The sequence below is a fragment of the Drosophila elegans genome, unplaced genomic scaffold (assembly GCF_018152505.1).
Source record: "Drosophila elegans isolate 14027-0461.03 unplaced genomic scaffold, ASM1815250v1 contig_208, whole genome shotgun sequence".
Classification (NCBI taxonomy): domain Eukaryota; kingdom Metazoa; phylum Arthropoda; class Insecta; order Diptera; family Drosophilidae; genus Drosophila; species Drosophila elegans.
Genome location: NW_024545578.1, coordinates 13133968 through 13154865, shown reverse-complemented (window position 1 = coordinate 13154865; position 20898 = coordinate 13133968). Strand labels below are relative to the sequence as shown.

General features: G+C 37.9%; 3 protein-coding genes across 7 annotated transcripts; 2 read left to right on the top strand and 1 right to left on the bottom strand.

Moving 5' to 3' along the window:
- The first annotated feature begins 19 nt into the window (after positions 1–19).
- LOC108135587 (acyl-protein thioesterase 1) lies at positions 20–2959 on the top strand. Of its 4 annotated transcripts, none has more exons than XM_017256385.2 (6): positions 20–133; positions 334–497; positions 562–593; positions 1328–1871; positions 1931–1985; positions 2835–2959. In XM_017256385.2, the coding sequence occupies exons 2-5, from the start codon at positions 450–452 to the stop codon at positions 1979–1981; spliced, it is 675 nt and encodes a 224-aa protein (XP_017111874.1). In that variant the 5' UTR covers positions 20–133; positions 334–449; the 3' UTR covers positions 1982–1985; positions 2835–2959. The 4 variants fall into 4 exon arrangements, with proteins under 4 accessions (XP_017111874.1, XP_017111875.1, XP_017111873.1 ...); XM_017256386.2 differs by lacking the exon at positions 2835–2959 and adding an exon at positions 2615–2727 and having other exon boundaries at positions 1968–1985; XM_017256384.2 differs by lacking the exon at positions 2835–2959 and adding an exon at positions 2615–2727.
- A 204-nt stretch (positions 2960–3163) lies between these two features.
- On the top strand, positions 3164–17674 carry LOC108135585 (ATP-binding cassette sub-family G member 1). Of its 2 annotated transcripts, none has more exons than XM_017256381.2 (7): positions 3164–3182; positions 6900–7434; positions 13176–13305; positions 14134–14672; positions 15336–15860; positions 15931–16187; positions 16862–17674. In XM_017256381.2, exons 2-7 carry the CDS (start codon positions 7344–7346, stop codon positions 17201–17203), a joined length of 1884 nt encoding a protein of 627 aa, XP_017111870.1. In that variant the 5' UTR covers positions 3164–3182; positions 6900–7343; the 3' UTR covers positions 17204–17674. The 2 variants fall into 2 exon arrangements, with proteins under 2 accessions (XP_017111870.1, XP_017111869.1); XM_017256380.2 differs by lacking the exon at positions 3164–3182 and adding an exon at positions 3972–4117.
- LOC108135584 (aminopeptidase Q) lies at positions 17675–20855 on the bottom strand. Its single transcript, XM_017256379.1, has 4 exons — positions 20127–20855; positions 18720–20067; positions 18132–18658; positions 17675–18075 (listed from the first exon to the last, which is right to left on the bottom strand). The coding sequence occupies exons 1-4, from the start codon at positions 20741–20743 to the stop codon at positions 17856–17858; spliced, it is 2712 nt and encodes a 903-aa protein (XP_017111868.1). The 5' UTR covers positions 20744–20855; the 3' UTR covers positions 17675–17855.
- Between the last annotated feature and the right edge of the window lie 43 nt (positions 20856–20898).

Below are 20898 nucleotides of genomic sequence, written 5' to 3'. Positions count from 1 at the left end.
CCGATGTTTTTAAAAACATCGATTACACAATGTATCGATGTTACTCCACCTCTAGCTCTGAACTTTTAGGCTGACAAATTGTCGTAGTTGAGCGAAATTAAACAAATTAACAAGACCTCCCGGCAATTACCTGGTACGTGGTGCAGGACCTTATTCGCCCAAAGTGATCCATATCCAAGTTATAAGAAATATCTTGAATTAACTTCGAACTTTTCCCCTGCCGGCGACGTGTTGTCATTTTGCCATCGTAAAATCAATATTACTAATTTTGCTTTGCGTTTACAACGTGACATAACTAATACGCGAGATGCGGTGTGTTTGTTTGCATTGCAGAAATCCGCTGACACAGCTAAAACAAAAAAGAACGACGAAAGCAACGCCAAGTCGCCAAATCGCAGAGTACCTGGAAAAGTGCGTCCCCAAAAGAGGCTAAACTAGACTAAAAAGGCATGGCTGCACCGGTCATCGTTGAGGCCACGGCCAAGCAAACCGCCACGGTGAGTTTTCCGGCGTAGTCTTGTTTCGGGATCTAAACTAATCCCCAGTGTGTGTACATTCCAGCTGATCTTCATGCACGGCCTGGGAGACACGGGGTAAGTGGGGACTACATCCCCATTTAAAATAATAGCACTCTACCAACCACAATCTGATATCTAGAAAGGCACATTCACTAGATATTTCTAATATTTGATAGATTAGATGGCCTTAAAAGAAGTTTTGAATTCTTCAATTAAAATCGATTAAATTACGTATTTGTATTAATAGTTTCACAGTGTAGTATAGTAGATTAATAGAGATTTGTTTCACATTTGTGTTATGTATTAATTTTTGTATACATTCATTTTAAAGATTGTAAGTCCTCAGAGAAGTTTCGAATTCTTAAATTTAAGTTTATGACTGATGTGGCTAGCGTTTATGGTTCCCCAGGGTAATATTATTTCACGATTCTCCAAGTTAAGTGGAGTACATAGCGAAATGGTTATTATGTATGTGTGTATAGTTCTACAGATTTATGTTTCTGATAAGAAGTCCATCGGGAGTTCCGGAATTTCAAGCTAAATTGAATATTTCCAGCTGCCAATATACTCAAATATGTGTAAGGGCCTTTAAATATTTATTCTCCAAGAACAAAAGTTTCCAAAGTTTTTAAGCATAGGTCTATAAATGTAACAAAATCTGTAAGCTTTTAAGTACTTGTAGTTTCACCAGTATTACAAATTTAATTTTTGGCTTAATTGTTTTTCTACTATTCAATTGTGTAGTACTTGCAACATTTCACATATTCTCATGTGCTTATCTCTATACTAATTGATATTTTGTCTTACAGTCATGGCTGGAGCAGCGCCCTGGCCGCCATTCGCCCACCCTTCATGAAGGTCATCTGCCCCACGGCGCCCACACAGCCCGTTTCGCTGAACGCCGGCTTCCGGATGCCCTCGTGGTTTGACCTGAAGACCCTGGACATCGGTGGGCCCGAGGACGAGCCGGGCATCCAGTCGGCCCGAGACAATGTGCACGGTATGATTCAGAAGGAGATTAGTGCCGGCATCCCGGCGAACCGGATTGTGTTGGGCGGATTCTCGCAGGGCGGAGCTCTGGCATTGTACTCGGCGCTGACGTACGACCAGCCGCTGGCCGGCGTGGTGGCCCTGTCATGCTGGCTGCCGCTGCACAAGCAGTTCCCCGGCGCCAAAGTGAACAGTGAGGATGTGCCGATCTTCCAGGCACACGGTGACTACGATCCCGTGGTGCCGTACAAGTTTGGCCAGCTGAGCGCCAGTCTGCTCAAGTCGTTCATGAAGAATGTGACGTTCAAGACGTACAACGGACTGTCGCACTCGTCCTCCGACGACGAAATGGATGACGTCAAGGTGAGTGGGGCGCACTGGGCGTCATTCGGAATTCCCGTGGCAATCGAAACGCTATAAAGAACTTCATTACGCTCACTCTGCTCTTCTCGATTACAGGACATAATCAGTAAATGGGTAAACTAATTTCCACTGAACCTTAGCACTCTTAGAACGTACGAAAGCCCCCGACCCAGCCCGTTGCATTCCAACGATTACGAAATACAGAGCAGCTGAACATGATTGAAGCGTATTTAATGAAATTCCAAGCGCAGTAAGCGAGTCACACTGAGAGTTATACGAGTAGGCTCTCTCGTAGCCCAAATATGGAAATTATCACTGAAAATCAATTCGAAAAGCAATCAATTATACACACGTAGCTATACTATAATGAAAAATGCCAAAATACAAGCAATTTGCGAGGGAAATCCACCAACGCTAGACGTGTCAGAGTATATTAAAACTCACTTTGATATTTGTTCGCTGCTAATTATTTCGGTTTACTTATTTGGGACTTGTTCGTATTTAAATTGAAATTAATAAAGTTATATAATCCAAGAAACTGGGAGTCGCAATCTAAATTGGATCACTGTTTCAACCAACACCCGATTGCCATTTAATTGCTGGCAATCGGGTGCAATTTCAGATATTTTGAGCGACCAAACCACTACTTAACATTTGTTTGTTCATTGTAGCTAACATTAACTCTGATAATTTACCCATTTTGATTTGATTCTTTGTTTCTCGTTTTATTTTATTTCGCACAGCAACAGAAAAACAATCATCTGTAGAGCCGCGGGCCCACTGGCTAGAGTTTGAAATTTGCATCCTTCACTTGTTAAACCAATGGCAATAAACAAATGGATTAAATTAGATTAAATGGCCACTCCAGTACACTCTCTCAGACTCTCTATAAGCACATAATCCACCTGCTAAACCCCCTTGTCCTGCCGCACCACTCACCATCTCTCATCTATATATTTGCAGACACATTGGGAACATGGTGGCCAAAACATGGCCAGAAAGGCGCAATGCTGTCAGATATCATAGTAGCATCCAATGCTAGTGTAGTGAAGGTTCCTGTTCCTGTTCCTTCCGCAAATCAAAGCTCCTCAGCCTAGTCAAGACGTCTCGGGCCGCACGAGAATTGTATTTTAGTAATTATTTTGTACATACACACGATGGACTTGGTACCATGATAAAGGCTGTCCTATCACCTGGTGAAGTGACAAGAAGCCGATTCGCCAAAGCGAATGGCCAATAAAGTTATTTGAAGCTCTCAACTGCAAGAACTTAATCGTAAAAGGGGCCTTCAAGTCAAATTACACAAAGAAGGTAAAATTCAAATTTAAATTAGTTAAAGTAAAAGTTGTTTCTTTTTAAATTTGTTGCCAGTGTTGAAAAGCGTTCCAAATAGTGATACATTTCACCCTACGGTATTTTTTTTAAGCCTTGGTATATTTTATTTTGCTTGTTTTTTTTTATCGATAAATTAGGCGGGGTTTTGAAACGATTTGAACCTTACTTAGGCATTAGGACATATATTTTAAGTGTTGATTGTAAAATTAATTTAGCTTTTAAATTTGATATCTGAGAACATATCTCAAGCGAATAAAATTTTTGGTCATTTTTTAAAAGTTTTGTAAAATTTATCATGTTTTCATAATGAATTAAGTTTTATAACAATATATTTGGAGCTATCATTTCATTTATACTTTAAATTAACTTCGACGTAATCTACTTATTTTTATTTAGAGATCCAAAGATAAAAGTTTTGTTTCTGAAGTACTTACATATGTAATGTGTAAACTTGCTTACAAAATAAAAAGACAATTTAACCAGGGAATTCTTTGAAGGAAATCTACTTATTTCTGATATGGTTACAAAAAATACAACTTAATAAACTTCTTGAGTCTCGAATATAAAATTAAATTGTGAAATATTATATATTCTATTTGTTTCTTCTTATTAATATATAAATGAAGCATACTTAGAGACTTTGATTAAATATGCTAAATTACTGGTCCAATAACGTATATCTAAAATTCCTCTCCGTACTGCGACTAACCATTTTATTTGGGGAACCCGTTGGACTGCGACTTCACATACCGACTAAGTGCCAGTTGTGTTCACAGCGCCGGCGAGAGTGGACGCGTTTTTTCAGTATCGCGCTTCAATAGTACATATATAGTTTACATCGTCTTATCCTCGGCAAATTCCAGTAAACTTCGCGGAACAATTTTAAAAAGCGTTACACAACAAATTCCAATGTAAGAAGTGAACACAAAAAATCAATCAGATTAGATCTATCTGCAGTGCATATGCCAATCAAATTAATTTTAGCAAACAAGCTGTTTTTGTGTGGGGTTTCGATTATTTTGGATTTGTCCACAAAGAAAGTCATTTGTTTTAAAAAGTTGGATGTGCAACAATGCAAAAATAAGTTATTTCGATTTATCACGAAATATTTTAACTTAAATGCATAAATACTGCAGCAATTTATACATTAACGCTGAATATAATTCCCGATATTCTTTTGTTATCTTTAAACATGTAAAGAACTGGCATTGCAATAATACTCGAATTCTAAAGTTTTACGAAGTGCAATAAAATAAAATTTAAAAAATAACACGTTTTGCTTTAAGTAAAGAATTTTAATATTCACAACGTAAAAAGCTGCAAAACTGGGCAATTTAAAATGAAAGCAAAAAAAAAAATCTTTAAAATGTATCAGTTTAATAGTTATTAAAATTAATTACTTAAAACATCTCCCTATTTATCATTTCACAAGTGAATATAAAATTTAATTAACCTAACTATTTAGTTAAATGTCAAACAAAAATAAATCCCAACTTTAATTGATTGTCTACGCTGCTAAAGCTTCAGTCATTATAATTTAACTATTATCAAATAACATCCGTCACATGCAAATCAGACTAGAACCGTTTGCTTTTGTTAAATTGTTAAATTGGATATACATATATTATAGTGAGTCAATTTTAAACAAAGAAAACCTATTTCTTTCCCTCACTGACCTATGACTCCAATGAGTAATTAAACGTAAACAAGTGATTAACCAATTTACTGATTTTCATTGTCGATTGCTGAATAAAATGGACTGCGCTTTTACGTGACGTGGTTACAATCCAATATACTTTGGAAAGTGAATTGTATGCACCTCCCTTAATTGGCTGAGTTTTTTGCCTTACATCTGATTTCATATGCATATTTAGGCAAAAAATATAGTGTGCAAAAAGTAGATAATTCCATAAAAACAGTAAAGTTTTTGAAATTCTTTCTTAATAATTTTTTTATGAATAATTTATATTTTCTTCGACTTCAATATATTTGTTTATTAATGAGTGCATTTGTTCTTAAGAAATATATTTATATTCGGGGATTTTTGTGGTTAACTAATGACTGGTTTTAACAAATATTTCGACAATCTGTCAGAAATTGAGAAATTATTTTTAAGTGATTTGCTTGAAGCCAATTGCTGGTTTGTTGGTTTCCTCATGGGCTGTGTTAGCTAATTTCTGTGTATGCTAAACGAGTTGTCGGGGGTCAAGAGTCTAGCCAATGTGATGTGCTTCTGTTGCCACCTGACGTCACAGAATACACCAAATAGAATAAAAAATAAATCTAACAGTGGACGGGAAATTAGCATAAGTTGCTGAGCTGAGTGTAGATGGGCATGCATGTTTAAGCTTTCAATTAGCCAATCTTTTATCCCCACATTGTTTATTTCCTTGTTTTGAATTAGTGTTTTTTTGGATGCATTTTGCCCCTTTTTTTTGTTTCGGATCCATCCCGTAAAAATTAATGTAGATTCTGGTCTCAAATGGCTTTTTCTCCAGAAACCAGAACGGGTTTTTTTTTTTTTGCATTTAGCCAGTCGGCGCCAGTGAATCCGATGACGCCAAAAACATTAAATAAGTAAATAAGACAAAAACAATTCAATTTTGACGACAAATATCGGCGAACTCTGAATATATTAATGGCTGTTTAGCTGCCAGACAGGAGCAAATCATTAAGGTATTGGGAATGTTTTGAATATTTAATACATAACTATTTACATTTAAATCAGATAAATAATTCCCCGACACACGTTATGGCATTCATTTATTAGCCGCTGGCAACAATCCTACTTTATTCTGATACTGTAAATAAAATAAAATCTTATTTTTCGCAAATGAAAGTAATTGTTTAATTTAATCGGCTGCGAGCGAAGCGAATTGCAACTGTGAAAACGTGATAAATCTGCGATATTAATAAAGCTCCACCCCGTAGCGAAATGTTCGTGATCCGTCTGTCACTTTTGTCGGTGGTGTCGTCGATTAAATCTCGTTAGTGGTTGATTCTCATAACGCCCTATGAACTATGTTGTTTGCACCCTATAATTATTATGTTAATGTTATAATAAAGTGGGTTTTTTCTTTAAATTCGCAATGCTTCGTTTTAAGTTAAATAATTGTACTGTTAAATAATCTTTCAGTTGTGCAAATTATATTTTTATTCGAAATGTTTATTACTAAGCTTGCAAAGTCATACTTAACACTCTTTATTCTAAGTAACTAGTTTTTCTTTTCTTTTTAGCATTGGCATATGGTTCTGTGGGTCATAGACTTGATCGGTAATTGTAGAACTTGAACTTGAAAAAGATAATTGCTAAGAGCAAACCATTTCCTTATTTAAGTTCATTTAACAATTTAGATGAGTTGACAGCTAATATTATTTCTTAAAGTAAGGAATGGCAAATTATAATTAGGGTTTTACATTTTTTTAATACTTATGTATATGACCCTAGAATTTTCGTTAAATGCAAAGAAAGAAAGTATCCGTGTGATGGCACTTAAAAATAAAACACAATTGTGCAAACACATATGCAGTTAGAATAACCCCCAAAAAGCCTTTATCAGGTCGTCGTTGAGGTGTGGAATTCAAGGCCACCCAACAAGTTGATAAGTGGTATACATTTTTATTTTGACTAATTTTGCCACGCTTCTTCTCCCACGCATTTCAAAATCTATAATGATTAATTTTTATTTGCAGCGCGTAAAACGCCAGTGCGATCAAAACAAAACGGGTAATAAATCTGCAATCACACGAGCATGCGTGCATAAAGAGGAACAATAACAGAATCAAAAGCCAGAAAGCAGAAAGCAGAAACACAACAATAATAATCGCCGAGCTGGCAAAAGTACAAAAAAATAAAAAAGTGTACAAAATATAAATAAATAACCGTGCGGCAGCAAGAGATCCAGCAGCACCCATTCCAATTCCGACTTTGGTGCGGTAGGTAATGACACATTCGGCACTCGGCGCACGTATCTTGTAGATGCGAACGAGCAAACGTATCTACGTATACGAGTCCATCAGTGAAAATCCGGGGCTCCATTCCCGTCGCATTCGTCTTGCCACCCGCGTCGTTCATTAATATATGAGTTTTTGAAAGCGGCATTAAATAGCAATAAACAAATCCGTCACAAACTCGCCATGGAGCAGTCGCAAAACCTTCTCGCCAAACAGTCCAAAGATGTGGAGTTCCAGGATGTCTTCTACACCGTCAAGGAGCGCAAGAATTTCTGTGAGTAACACGATCTTGGCACTTGTATTTAATTGATATTCAATTATTTAATTATTTAAAGCAATATGCCATTTGTTGACCCTGTCTGTTTATAAGATTTATTGAATTAGATTTAATGGTCTGACAAATATATTTCATCAGATTAATTTATTTTACTTTGGTAAGACCTTAAAAAGGTTTTATTTTTCTTGTTATAAATTCCATAAGACCTTAGCTAATTTAAGTGCCACTAACTTTCAGTCACACTCGCTTTAAGCTTTATGATATCATATTTAGTTTAATAGGTTAAATCATAATTTATTTTCTTTTGTTAACCAGAGTAGCCATTTAGAGTACATTTAGTTTAATGGGTTATTTTATAATTAAATGTAACGTATAAAAGTGTAAATCTGTAACGAAACGAAATAATTCGCTAATGGCTGCATTGCCAAATGTCTGCAAAATGTCTGCAAAGTGTTAAATATTTGTACGAAATGTGTTTTTCGGTTGCAAAGGTTTTTGTTTGCATTCGAGAGTACATCAAAGTTGACTTTGTTTAATGTGCTGTGTGCAATGTTTTCATCGCCGGCGGAGGTAGTTATCTTGTAAATGGTCAAGTAGTTGTCTGGCCAAGTGCTAAGTGCTCCATTATTGTGGGGGCCAGCTAGTTTGCTCTTTTGGCCTTTTCTTTGCCTCTATTTCTAATGTCAATTGCACAACTTGATTCATTTGCTCAAAGGTTTATTCGAAATAACATTCGTCACACTCGGCTGAAATGGTTTACGTTCTGGGCCACGTTTATGGCCACAACCCTTGGTTACTGCCTTGTTTGGGTGAAAGTTCAAACTTGAGTGCGGATTCGCCGGCCATGCATGCCATTGACATAAAATCAAGTGGATTGGATACTAAATTGCATTTGTCAGAACGTCAAGTTCATTCTGGTGGGGAACAGTTGATTGAACAGAATGAATGAAATTAAAACTGCCATTTGTCGGAACGGGATAATTTTTTAAATGTATGTATATATATGGAAAAACCATGCTATAGTGGACAATTTCCTAATTGGAAAAAATGATGAATTTAATGTGAAATAGAAAAACTATCAGAAAAATAAAAATTTCTTAGTGATAATACAATTTAATATACTTCATTCATTTTTTATGTGCGTCGAGTTTTATAAACTTTTTTTTACGAAGTCAAGTTTAGAAAATTAACTCTTTTATTATATATAATTAGAATACTCGTTCCAACTAGTTTATCTGACTTATTTATGTACTTGTATTTTGTTATCACTAACAAATGCACCATATTTTTTCAACGCTAACTTATTCCATACATCTTATTAAGGGTTTTTCTTGTGTAATGCTTAAAGGCTTAAAGTGAGTTATAGTCATATATCTTAAAGAATACTTGATAATTGGCAGTTGATGTAAAAGTGGGCAGAAAAAGTGATATAAATTATCTTAATGTCGAAGCACTTGAAACCTAATACTTATTATAAATTGAAACAAAAACAATGAAATAATCACAATTGAAGTAAAGAATTTGTCATATTAGCACATGAATACCCTTGAAAAATGTGATAAGAATTAAATTTTAATTTCAGTCTGTAATAAGTGTGTTGCCTTTTAGACATTTCCATGCAATCTGTGCAATTCTGTTGACTTAATCAAATTGACTGTAATTTAATTGAGTTTGAGAAAAGGGGAAATGCTTGCGAAACTACGATACTAACCAATAACTTACTTTTCGCTACTGCAACCTGCTACCTGAAGCTTGAAGTTGAGCTTCCTCATTGCAGAGTCAAACTCAAGTACGAATGGTGATTAATTATTGCTCATACGCCATGTGCAACGTGCAACTAACAACGAACTGCGAAATCTCGCCAAATGTCGTCGCCATGTGAAATATAATACTAAACGATAAACATGAGAATGCATATAAACAGTGTTTACAAATAATGTAAGCCATTTGGAAATAGTTGACATTTTTATTTTGTTCTTTAGAGTTTAATAAAAGTTTTGAAAGAACCTCTTTATTTTTATCAAACGGGCAAATTGCTTTTGATTTAATTTAAAAATAAAAACATTTTAAAGAAAATTAAAAAACCTTAAAAAAAGTTTAAAGCTTCATATTGTGAACTAATCATTGTTAAACTTAGAGTGACAACAGTAGGTCAAGTAGGTATCGTGTTTTCAGGAAAATCTCGGCACTATAACGCACTGTACAAGTAAATATGTACACAGAAGGCAGCATGTGAGCTTAATATTTTTCGTACATATTTATCTCCATACATATGTATGTACATATATTCCCACATCGTAGATACATTGCGACTTCCTCTATGTGCCCCGCATCAATGGAAACTACAGTAGATGGTTGGTCAGTAGAGTCGGCGACAAAAACATCAGCAACCTCATCATCATCATTATCATCATCATCATCAGCATGATCGGCACCAGCAGCAACAATTGCAGCTACAACAGCAAATATTATGTTGGCGCACAGTGAAAAGCGAAAATTGCCCAACATTGATTGAATAATTTTCCCCTCCAAAAGTCGCCAACGCTTGAACACGTTTTTTTTTTACTGTTCCGCGACAGAGAGTGCGCTTTTCCATTCCAAGTGCCCAGGGCAATTTAGGATTAGTCAGCGAGTCAATGTCCGGGTTTGTTCATTCAGAAGGGGTTCACTTTGGACTATTTTATATATATGGAAATTAAATGGAATTTTACACTACTTCTGGCATTAAATTGGGGACCGTTATCAATAATGAAACGATGTGTATATAGGTATTTCAATTTTAAAGGCCCGAATTTTTATACAACTAATCTAAGTAATTTTGATGCATTTTTAGAATTTTTGAAATTGAGCTAACTTAGTATTTTAGTTAAGTAATCGAATAGCTGCTAGGCGATAAGTCAATTAACTCTCGTTAATCTATTAAAAAATAGCTAAATAAATTGCATACTTCCCAATCCATTTAAAATAAAACCAATTATTTCAAAGACCCTTTGTTCAAGTTGAGTAATACCCACTAGTTAATTACTCTAAGCACTATTATTGCATAACTTTCATGATTCAGAAGGGCTGAGTAAGCCACATATTAGATCAAAGATCAAAGGTTCCAATTCCAGGGTGCAAAGCAGATCCCAACTCTATTGTTGAGTGTGAGAGGCTGCATTATATGTCGCATTTATCGGCCCAAACGCAATTGAAATGCTAATGAATCTGTGTTAATTAGGTAGAGTCGATTTAATTGCATCAAATAGGGAACACTGCCCTCCCCTTCGCTTTTTTGGTGACTACTCACCTAACGATCTGACTTAGATTCACAGATTCGCGTTGCCAATTAATGAGTTATGTTTTTTTGAAATCTCAAATAAATGAAGATCACACATTTTGGTCTTATATTTTGCTGATAGTTGGAAAATATTTTTTCAGTTAATAGTTTGTAGATGTTTGGGATGGTGACTAATTTTTACTGATAGTAAAGTTAATCACAAAAATATTCTAACATTATATTTAACACTCTTAACCTGCGATAATCTTATTTTAATAGCCATTATAATGAGCCAGTAAAAGCAATGATGCATATCCAAAATGTTAAATACCAAAATTATAATAAAGTTCGCAAAAGTAAAGCAGACACAAAAAATTAATTGAGATTCGAAAACGAAATGTATCTAAACCTGAAAATAATACAAATAACAATAATTAGTATGGCAAAAAATAAAAATTATTAAAATGTAGATTGTAGTGGATCTAAAAATAAACAAAAAATAATTGTATTCAAAAATAAGAATATTATTTGTTATATTATTTTTAAAGTAATATCATACAATGCATCCAAGCGACTTGTTTTTGTCGTGGTACAATATTGTCAAAAACAATCTTTGAAAGTATTTTTAGAATAAACCTAAAATAGGTAAAACCAAATTTATAAAATCTGTGACTTGTCAATAATAGAATTAAGCTTTTTGCAATAGAACGGCTTCTGATGTCTGATGCCAGCAAATCGGCTTCTCGTATTATCTTTTGATATTTTTTCAACAAATTGTCACGCCTCATTATGTGACTCACGTAGAATCGTGGGAGCAGCGGTTTACAATGTTTGAGGAGGGGAAACGGTTCGAAAAATCAGCCAAGCCAACGTACTGTTGATTGTTCGATTTTTTGCTGACCATTTTTCATTTTTTTTTTTTTTTATGTTTTGGCCGCTGCGCGTGCTTAGAACGTGGTGGCCAGAAAACTTAAAAGGCGTGCCTTAACGGCACCGGCTAATTGATATGGGGCTAATTGATATGGAGACTGGTCGCTGGCAAACACACTCCGATAATAGGATTTGCGGCAGACTCCGACTTGTCAGTGACCTTCTACAATTGGATCGCGAACCGCGCGATTCGTTTGCGCAATGAATGTTAATTGGCGGCGAGAACTGTAAAAACTGGGTCACATATTGACCATTTCCTGACCCAGTTGATGCTCACACATATTTTGGTAGTCGGGAAACCCAAAAGGAAGATCCTGGTACTCTAAATGGTCCATACATATGGTTGCAGTTAGAATGATTGTGTTGGATTGAAATCAAGTAAGGCATTAAAAATGGTTGTAAAGCTCTTCTGCATTAAAACATTAAACAATGCTTAGCTTCACCATTTCTAGTTTCTGAGTTTCATTAAACACAAATTGAAAAGATTTAATTTACTTATTAAACAATAAATATTTTATTAACGTTTCTTAAACTAAAAGCTTATTTCCTTCCGCCTGAGTACCATTAAAAATAGAAGCCAGAGTATACATTATAATTTAAAGAGCTTATCATCTTTAATCCTTGGTGTCAAGATCAAACCAATCATTATCAGTCTCTGCGTTACCGTCCCTGGAAATTGAAAACCGAAACCATCCAATGAATCCATTATTATTATTGCGTGAGCTATTTGATTACGACCTTCAACATTATCCCATAGTACAAAGAAACTGCACCGCTGATAAGAACGGACAAGGCATTGGCACATATAGTAACTCATTCATGACAGATCGAGAAAAATGCAGGTCAGGTTCGGACTGCGATAGTGAATTATTGTGGGGAAAGTATATAAAAATATAACAATGCCCTTAAAATTATTCTGTAATTATGAACTTTGCCACACCGTAGCCAAATTTAAATAGAAATAAGTTATTTACGTGCGGATACCTATAATTCAGGGTTTAATTTAGACAGTCAGAGCGGAAGCTGGTTTTCCATCTCGCCAGTCATGCAATATTTTCAAGCCCCATTATCCGTCATCTAGGGAATCTTTCCGCTGTCAGTCGGTGACACTATAATTATCAAAATATGAGACTGTGATCTTACTTTGCATATTCTAAACAATGAAAGTGAATTGTTTTTCCCATTGACAATATGGGATCATTAAAAAAATGTAACTTGATTTTCTTAATCTATTTCATTCCCAACCCTTATTATTATGTTATCTATCTTCTACGTTTTCGGTAAATCCGTCCAGATAAACCAGAAAAATAAATGTTTATACGTAATAAATAGAATATATTAAAACCAAATGGTTTTGTTTTCTATGATTCACTCGTTCTATTGATTATATTGAAAGTTGCTAAGCATATTCTAGTTTTAAGTTTTAAATAGTTATTTGAATAGATTTGAATCGAATTTGTTATTGTATTAATCAATTACGAATTTACTTATTAAACAGTCGATTGTATAATTTATATTGAATATTTATTTGCATATAATCTATTTTTAGGGCGCGTCACCGGAGAGCGTCAAATTCTGAACGGAGTCAGTGGCAGTTTCCGGAATGGACAGCTATCGGCGATCATGGGACCCTCGGGAGCCGGAAAAAGCAGTTTGCTTAATGCGATTTCGGGTTTCAGGTGAGCACAATAAACCAAACCAGACTCGACCTCAACTCGACGCGACTGCACTCGACGGTATGTTCAGAACGTCATCCGGGCTCAAGTGTAACAAAACAAAGGCCATATCATTTGGGAAGCCGAAACCGAACCGGTTCTATGCTAAACAGACTGGTGATTAAAGCCAAATTCTTGCTGACTTGATTCCGACTCAAAAGCGAAATGTCAACTGGGTTCTGAAGGGTTCTGGGGGGGTGAGGAAAGGCAAACAAACATTTCCAGTAATCTGATGCCATTCTGGACCAAAACAACCTTCGCCTTCAAATAAATGTCGTAGATTTGCTTGAAAATGACGATTCCGCAAAATGTTGTGGAAATTTTCGGACTTTATTAGAGTTCTATATTTTTGTAAAGTCACAAAGTTCTACGTTGTAGAACAGAATTTCGTTGATATGGTTGTCTAGGTTGGGTTTAAAATGTTTTTGTTTTGTTCTGCGGCGAAAATATTATTCGGAACCCAAAGGGAACAATAAGATAAAGAACTAAATAAAGATACAATCTTAGAAATTGTTTTGACACAAACATCTGTCAAATTATAGAGATTAAAATTTATGAATAACAGTTTGAGTTTCCAAACTATATTTTATTAAAATAGGCAATTCAAATAACCAAAAAAAAAATGTATTTTTACTTAAAATGTACAAATAATTTGGTTTTTTTCATAATATTTAAAAAATATATTTAAGAAATTAATGTCTATTGAATAGTTAGCATATGTAAATGTAGGTCATAATTTTAGTTGTGAAATGTAGACAATTTTATTAAATCATGTTTTCATATACATTTCAGACGCGACGGAGTCACGGGGAGCATAAAGATAAAGCGGGACAATGCCTGCTATATCACTCAGGACGATCACCATCAGACTTTGCTGACTGTGGAGGAGTTGATGAACCTCGCCTGTGACTTGAAGCTGAAGCATCGTCACAAAAAGGCGGAGATCATGACAGACATCCTCGAGAATCTGCATCTCAATCACCGGCGCAATGTGACGGCTGAGAAGCTGAGCGGCGGGGAACGGAAGCGATTGTCCATCGCCTTGGAGCTGGTGGACAATCCGAACATCTTCTTCCTGGACGAGCCAACCAGCGGCCTGGACGAGGTGACGGCGGCCCAGTGCATCCGACTGCTGCAGGCGATGGCCCACGAGGGCCGCACCATCGTCTGCACCATCCACCAGCCCTCGGCGACCATCTACAACTACTTTGACAGCATCTACGTCCTGGCCAAGGGCCACTGCGTCTACCAGGGCAGTCCCCGGGCCACCATTCCCTTCCTGCAACTGGCCCAGCTCGACTGCCCCATACATTACAGTCCCTCGGATTACAGTGAGTTCTGGCTTTAATATATTTATTAAACATAAGAATATATATTAAAAAGTCTTGTCTTACAAATATATAGGTTCAATAAGTTAGGGCTTTAAAATGGAAAAGAAAATGTTTAGATCGATCTTAGCCTTAACTAAACACTGTGGATATGTTTTCCCAAATTTTGATTTCGAATAGAGTACACTGGTAAAAAAAACGTAGTAAGCCCAACTATTTACTTAGTTTAAATATTTTATAGTTTTTTAAATACGAAAATATTATCGTTTTTTAAAGTGTTTCATTAGAATATTTTCGGAATGGATTAAAATATCTGAAAATATAATTTAACTTAAACAAAATATAATTTAAATGTAACCATTTTAAATCTAACAATTTTCATATTAGTTAAAGTATTTTAATATTAAATCATGCAATTTAATATGCTTTGTCGTAAATATTATGACTAAATATTTATTTTAAATATTCAATTCAACATTTTGAATAGTCAGAATATATATTTTTTTTACTCATCCATTTTATTAACAATATACTTAAACTTAAAGACTGTTAAAAATTGAATTGAATTATTGATTAAGCTATTATAACTTTATCCCTTTGGTAATTCTATGTATATTTTTCATATTTAATAAACGAATATATATAATTCTTAATTTAAATTTGCAGTTATTGAGCTGGTGGATGCGGAGGATGGCCATTTGGTGTCGGGACTCAGTGAGCTGACTGAAAATGGCAAGCTGATCTATGTGGCCAGTCAGTCGGACCAGTTGGGTGCCTCGCTGGCATCCCAACAGGCGGTGACCACGATGTTTGTGGAGCAGCAGAAGCGTCCGTTTCTGCCAGCCTTTTTCGCCGGGAGTGCAGCCTCAACGGATGGGTCTCTGATTGGAGGCACTAGTGCTCTTCTAGAGCAAGTGAAGGCCTTCTCCAGACGACTCCATACGGATCGGCGGGAGGTATCAGGAATGCGACAGTTCGTGGTCCTCATGCGGGTGATGCTGCTGCGGATTACGAGGGCACGTTTGGCACTGACCATTCAACTGTTCCACCACCTGCTGTGCGGTGTGTTCTTCGGCCTGATATTCTTCCAACTGGGCAACCAAGGTGCCCGCATGTTCGACCATCTCAAATTCTGCATCGGCGCCGTCCTCATGATTGTCTACACCCAGGTGATGGTGCCCATTTTGAGCTGTAAGTATATGTTAAGTTACCTCTGCGGTAATAAATATAAAATATAACTTAACTACTTTTTAACCTGCAGATCCCGCTGAGGTGAAGGTGGTCAAGAAGGAGACCTTCAACCGCTGGTATAGTCTGCCCCCGTACTATTTGGCCTTGACGGTATCGCGTCTGCCAACTCAGGTGCTTCTCAACATCACCTTCATGGCAGTCACCTACTGGATGTCCGGTCTGCCCCAACAATTCTGGCGCTTTTGCATTTTCGTGGCCGTCGGACTGATGATTTCCCTGGTGGCCGAAGGAATGGGTCTAGCTATAGGCGCCACCTTCAGCATAACGGTGAGTTTAAAGTCCTATTTTAACCTTAACTCATTGTAAGATCTTTTTCCAGCATCATATAATTATGTCAGCAAAAAAGCAACTATATATGAAAAACTAAACGTATATACATGTAGACTTAAATAGTTAGGTTTTTTACACCCTTGTTTTTCCTACAAAGGGTATAGTTATTATTAACGCAGAAATTCAGGTATCCTATAGTTTCTGAATCGTTTAATATGAAAAAAAAAAACAATTATTTAAAAGCATTTATTAAAATTTTTTAAAAACAAATTCATCAAAAGAATGTACGATTTATACGATATATTGCGATATATTTAAAACATTATAGTTTGAGGAAAATGGTATTGGTTCTCAGATATTAAAAACAAATTCAAAAATAATCAAAAGTGACATTTGTTAATTTAAAGAAAGCGAAAAATATTTAAACGGAGAAGAAGATATTTGATTTACTTAGTTTTTTTTTACCAGTTTACTGAAGCTTAAAAAATTTCTTAAGATTATGAAACTTAGTTTTCAAAAGCTTCACAAGAATTAAGTCTTTTTATAAAACTTTTACACTTGTAAGCCTGGAGGAAATTTTATAAATTCAAGAAATATTAAACGTGTCTCTGGGGCATACTTTTGGTCAAAATCTAACGTTCCTGACACTCTCCCTTCTCCTCCCGTTGTAGAATGGCAGTGTGGTGGGTCCGATGATGATAGCACCTTTAATGGGACTGGCGGTCTACGGATTCGACTTTGCGCCGCAGATTTCGGGCGGAATGCAGCTGCTGATGAAGTTCAGCTACGTGCGGGTGGGCGTGGTTTCCCTGATCCTGGCCGTCTTTGGATTCCACCGAGAGGAGCTCGACTGCGATGAGATATACTGCCATTTTAGCGATCCTCGCGTGCTGCTGAAATTCTTAGACGTGGAAAAAGTTTCGATTCTGCACCAGTTTGGCATACTGGCCATGCTGATGCTCTTCTTCCGCGTGATGATGTACATTAGCCTGCGCAAGCGGTGCTATGCCTGATTTTGCAGCCAACACTCCAGATGAATCTTACGCCCTAGTTGTAAGCAAATGTCAATGCTGTGATGTTCGATTTTAAACAAACAGATAGATACTCCCTGTACATACATATGCACCATTCCCTAACATAACAATAAGTTAGTTTTAAGTTAGGACACGATTCAAATGAACAGAAGATTTGGGCAGACCAAAATCTACAAACATCAAAAATAGTGATAATAATTGTACTGGACTAACAACTTGTGTTTAATTCAATATTTTGTCTTTAAGAACTTGTGGCTTAACTTAAAAGTGCATCATTAAATTAGATTAAAGTTTATTGATTTTTTGTTAGATTGCACTTTTCAAAATTATCAGAAAACTCCAAAATGGTTTACAGATAGGAGTCCAGTACATTTAAAACAATTTAAGTGATTTCAACTCGAATTTGTAAAAGAATAAATGTTATGTTTTGGATAATTTGTACAAAAACAATTTTTATGTTTCGAATATTATATTTGAAAGTATCGAATAGGATAAGACTATAGAAGACGGTTCTCCTCGATAAACATTTCTCAAGAATATACATAAAGACGTTGTCGTATATCAATGTATATCCTAATAACTTGCGTATTAAGTCGTTGCTTTTTGCCAATTTCAAACACTTCGTATACAACTATTTTACATTATTCCGAATAGCGTTTAGGAGATCGAAATACAGGAACTTCCGCCATATGAGCGTCTTAGTTGCAGGATCCAGCATGGAATTTATACTGGAGGTCATCGAAGAGGGCAGTTTCGTTTGCAAAAAGCTTTTTAGCGTTGCAAGTTCTTCCTTGGTGGTCACTGCATTGACGAATGGCTTCAGAATGAACTGAAGCTCGTTGGTGGAGAAGCTGAAAACAAGATTGTCATATACTTGGAGCCTTGCTGACTATTTCGACCCTCTCACCGACTCAGGATTTGCCCTATGTTATCGGTGAGGAACTGATGACCCATGTAGTAGCCCAGGTAGGTGCGCATCAGGGCAGCCAAGAGGCCAAGGGTCAGCGCTTTTGGAACCTTTTTGCGGTCGAGGGACCAACGGAACAGCTTCTGCATCGCCCAATATTCGGTGGTGCAGCTCAGCGAGTTAAGCAGGATGGCCTTCTCCTCATCATCCTCCTTGGCCTCAAAGAACATGTTCCGCACCATTAGCCAATCGTCCTCGACGCCATGGTGGATGCCTTTGCAGAGCACCATTTCTTGAACTCCCTCCGGAATGGATGATACGGATTTCTGGCCCATTGCCGCCTTGAATTTCTCTTGAGCGTCCGCCAAACATTCTTTGACTTCGTACTGGCAGGCCAGGCGGTACATTATCGCCGGCAAGGATTTACCCCATGCCTTCTTTTCTTGACTCTCTTTGGATTTTGGATTAGTTTTAAGCAATTGCAATGTTACATTAAAAGTTGGCTCAATGAGTTTGTGCATGAAAAGCTGGAAATATGAAATTGATTTTATGTTACATGTTAATTTAACTTGATTTACTGATACCCACCTTAAAGACCCTATAACCCGTACTCATTTGCATGACGCTCTGCAGCTTCTCCAGATGGATAAGTGCCTGCTCCCAAACCAGAACGCTGGTCTCATTTGCCAGATACTTGATCACATTTACGGTGATGTTATAGTGCATTTGACCCACCCACGCCATTCCGAGGGCATCATCCACCAGCTGGACACGGCTGAGCTCCGGAATCTGGGTGAACTGGGTGGACAGTGCGTCGGCAATCAGTCGCCAGCCTTGAAGATCGTAGAGAACTCGAACAGGCACTGCAGCATCGACATTCAGCAGCAGCCATTCACTTGCATTAACGACTTTGGTGAGCGTTAGTTCATCTTTCTTCTTGTTTTGGCAACCCATCCACTCCACCTGGGCCAGTTTTTGGGACGCGGTGATGTACATGACCGGCAGCCACCAGCATTCCTTGGCATTCACATCCATATCGTTCTGTTGATAGCGGTTCTGCGTGATGGTCACCTTGTCGTTGAGGTCGTCGCGCCGGACGGTGAGCATTGGGTATCCTGGTTGCGTGAGCCACGTGTCCATTAGTGTGCTCAGAACCACTGCAACGGGCAGCTGGTAGCGTCGGCGGGCTGCTCGCTGCCACTCCTCCAGCAGCTGGTCGACTGAAGCTGAAGTGTTGGCATACGACTCGAAGAACCCTCGCAATCCTCCGAAGAAAATCTTGTCGCCGAAAGCCGTTTTAAGCATGTGCGTGATCAGAACAATCTTGTGTTTGCGAAACATCTTGTTGCTGGGTGACTGTGACTTCGAAAGGGCCTTCGTTTCGGGCAGCGAGTCGTAGAACATGATCCCTAGACGGCTTTCCAGTAGGCGGGTCATATTATGCCCCGTGTTGTTCCGCATCGCAGCCAACTGAATTGCCAAATAGTAGTTGATGCCGTCGCGTACATATGATCTATCCAGGTCGGAGGTGGCCACCATAACTCCAAGCCACTGGCGCGCCAACTGCTCTGCCAGCATATCCTGTAGGCGTGAGTCCACCACCTCATCCTCTCCGTAAACGAGCAGACCCTTGCCGCTGTCCACTTCCGTATAGTCCGGCAGTACCAAATGATCCAACTTGCCACCCCAATCCGGATCCCTTCGCAATGGATAGCCGAACAGGGACTCAAAGCTGCTGAGCAGACTCGGCGTCATGTTTGCCACCTGGGCAAGCTTCTCCTTCATTTGCGGTCTCGCCCAGACGTTGACCTTTTCCCCCGAGGCCGTGTGGCCAGTGGCCACTTTTTCCAGCTGGTGCAGTGCCCACATCACCTGGTAGGTGGCCATCGGCGGTGACTGCATGAACGTGGTCCACACAAAGTCCGCCATCTCAGAGCTGCAATGGGACAACAGGAATTCAAGTTTATGATAAAGTGCCCCATTTTGTGTACTTACTGTGGTGTCTCCCTGATGGCGGGCATATTGCTGAGCGCAACGAATTTCTCGTGGTGCACAAGGGTTACGTTAAAGGGGGTCCTGAACTCGGCAAGATCGAAGCAGGGAAACACGGTGTGGGCGTAATCCGGCTCCAAGCGCGTCAAGGCGTAGAACACCTGTGGCGTTCGGTCATAGTGACCGGAAAAGTAACCGTTGCGCTGCGAACTCTTTAGTTCGCCGGCGAAAAACATGTGCAGTGTGTATGTCTCGCCGGCATTGAGATTGTCCTTCACTTTTAGCAATACTTCACTATTACTTATTGCTTTTCTCTTCATCGCGATCACATTGATCCGCTTGCCACTGGCCCATCGCACCAACCAAGTTTTGTGCAGGAACAACTTCATGTCGAATGCGCTTAAGTGGAATTTTCGGGTGGCTTTTTTCACTGCCAAATCGATGGATACGATGCCCTCGTATCTGTGCCGAGCACCCCCACCTGCTAGATGCGTAAGGATCGTCAGATTGTAGCGCACCGGCTCCACAACGGCGCCAGCGACTTCTCCCCATGCCAAACTCCAATATAAGACGAGTAGCCGCAGCCACATTGCGATCGGAAATAGCAGAACCTTATGCATTGCTCCATGGCAGATTTAATTCTAGAATGGCTTCTGGATTAATGGACAATGTCACGCTTTTCCACAAGGTATTTTGGTTCTCAGTAGGTAATTCTCTCTCATAAGAGAAAAAAAACCATAGGAAAGCTTATAAAAGGAGAGGATTTAACATTTTT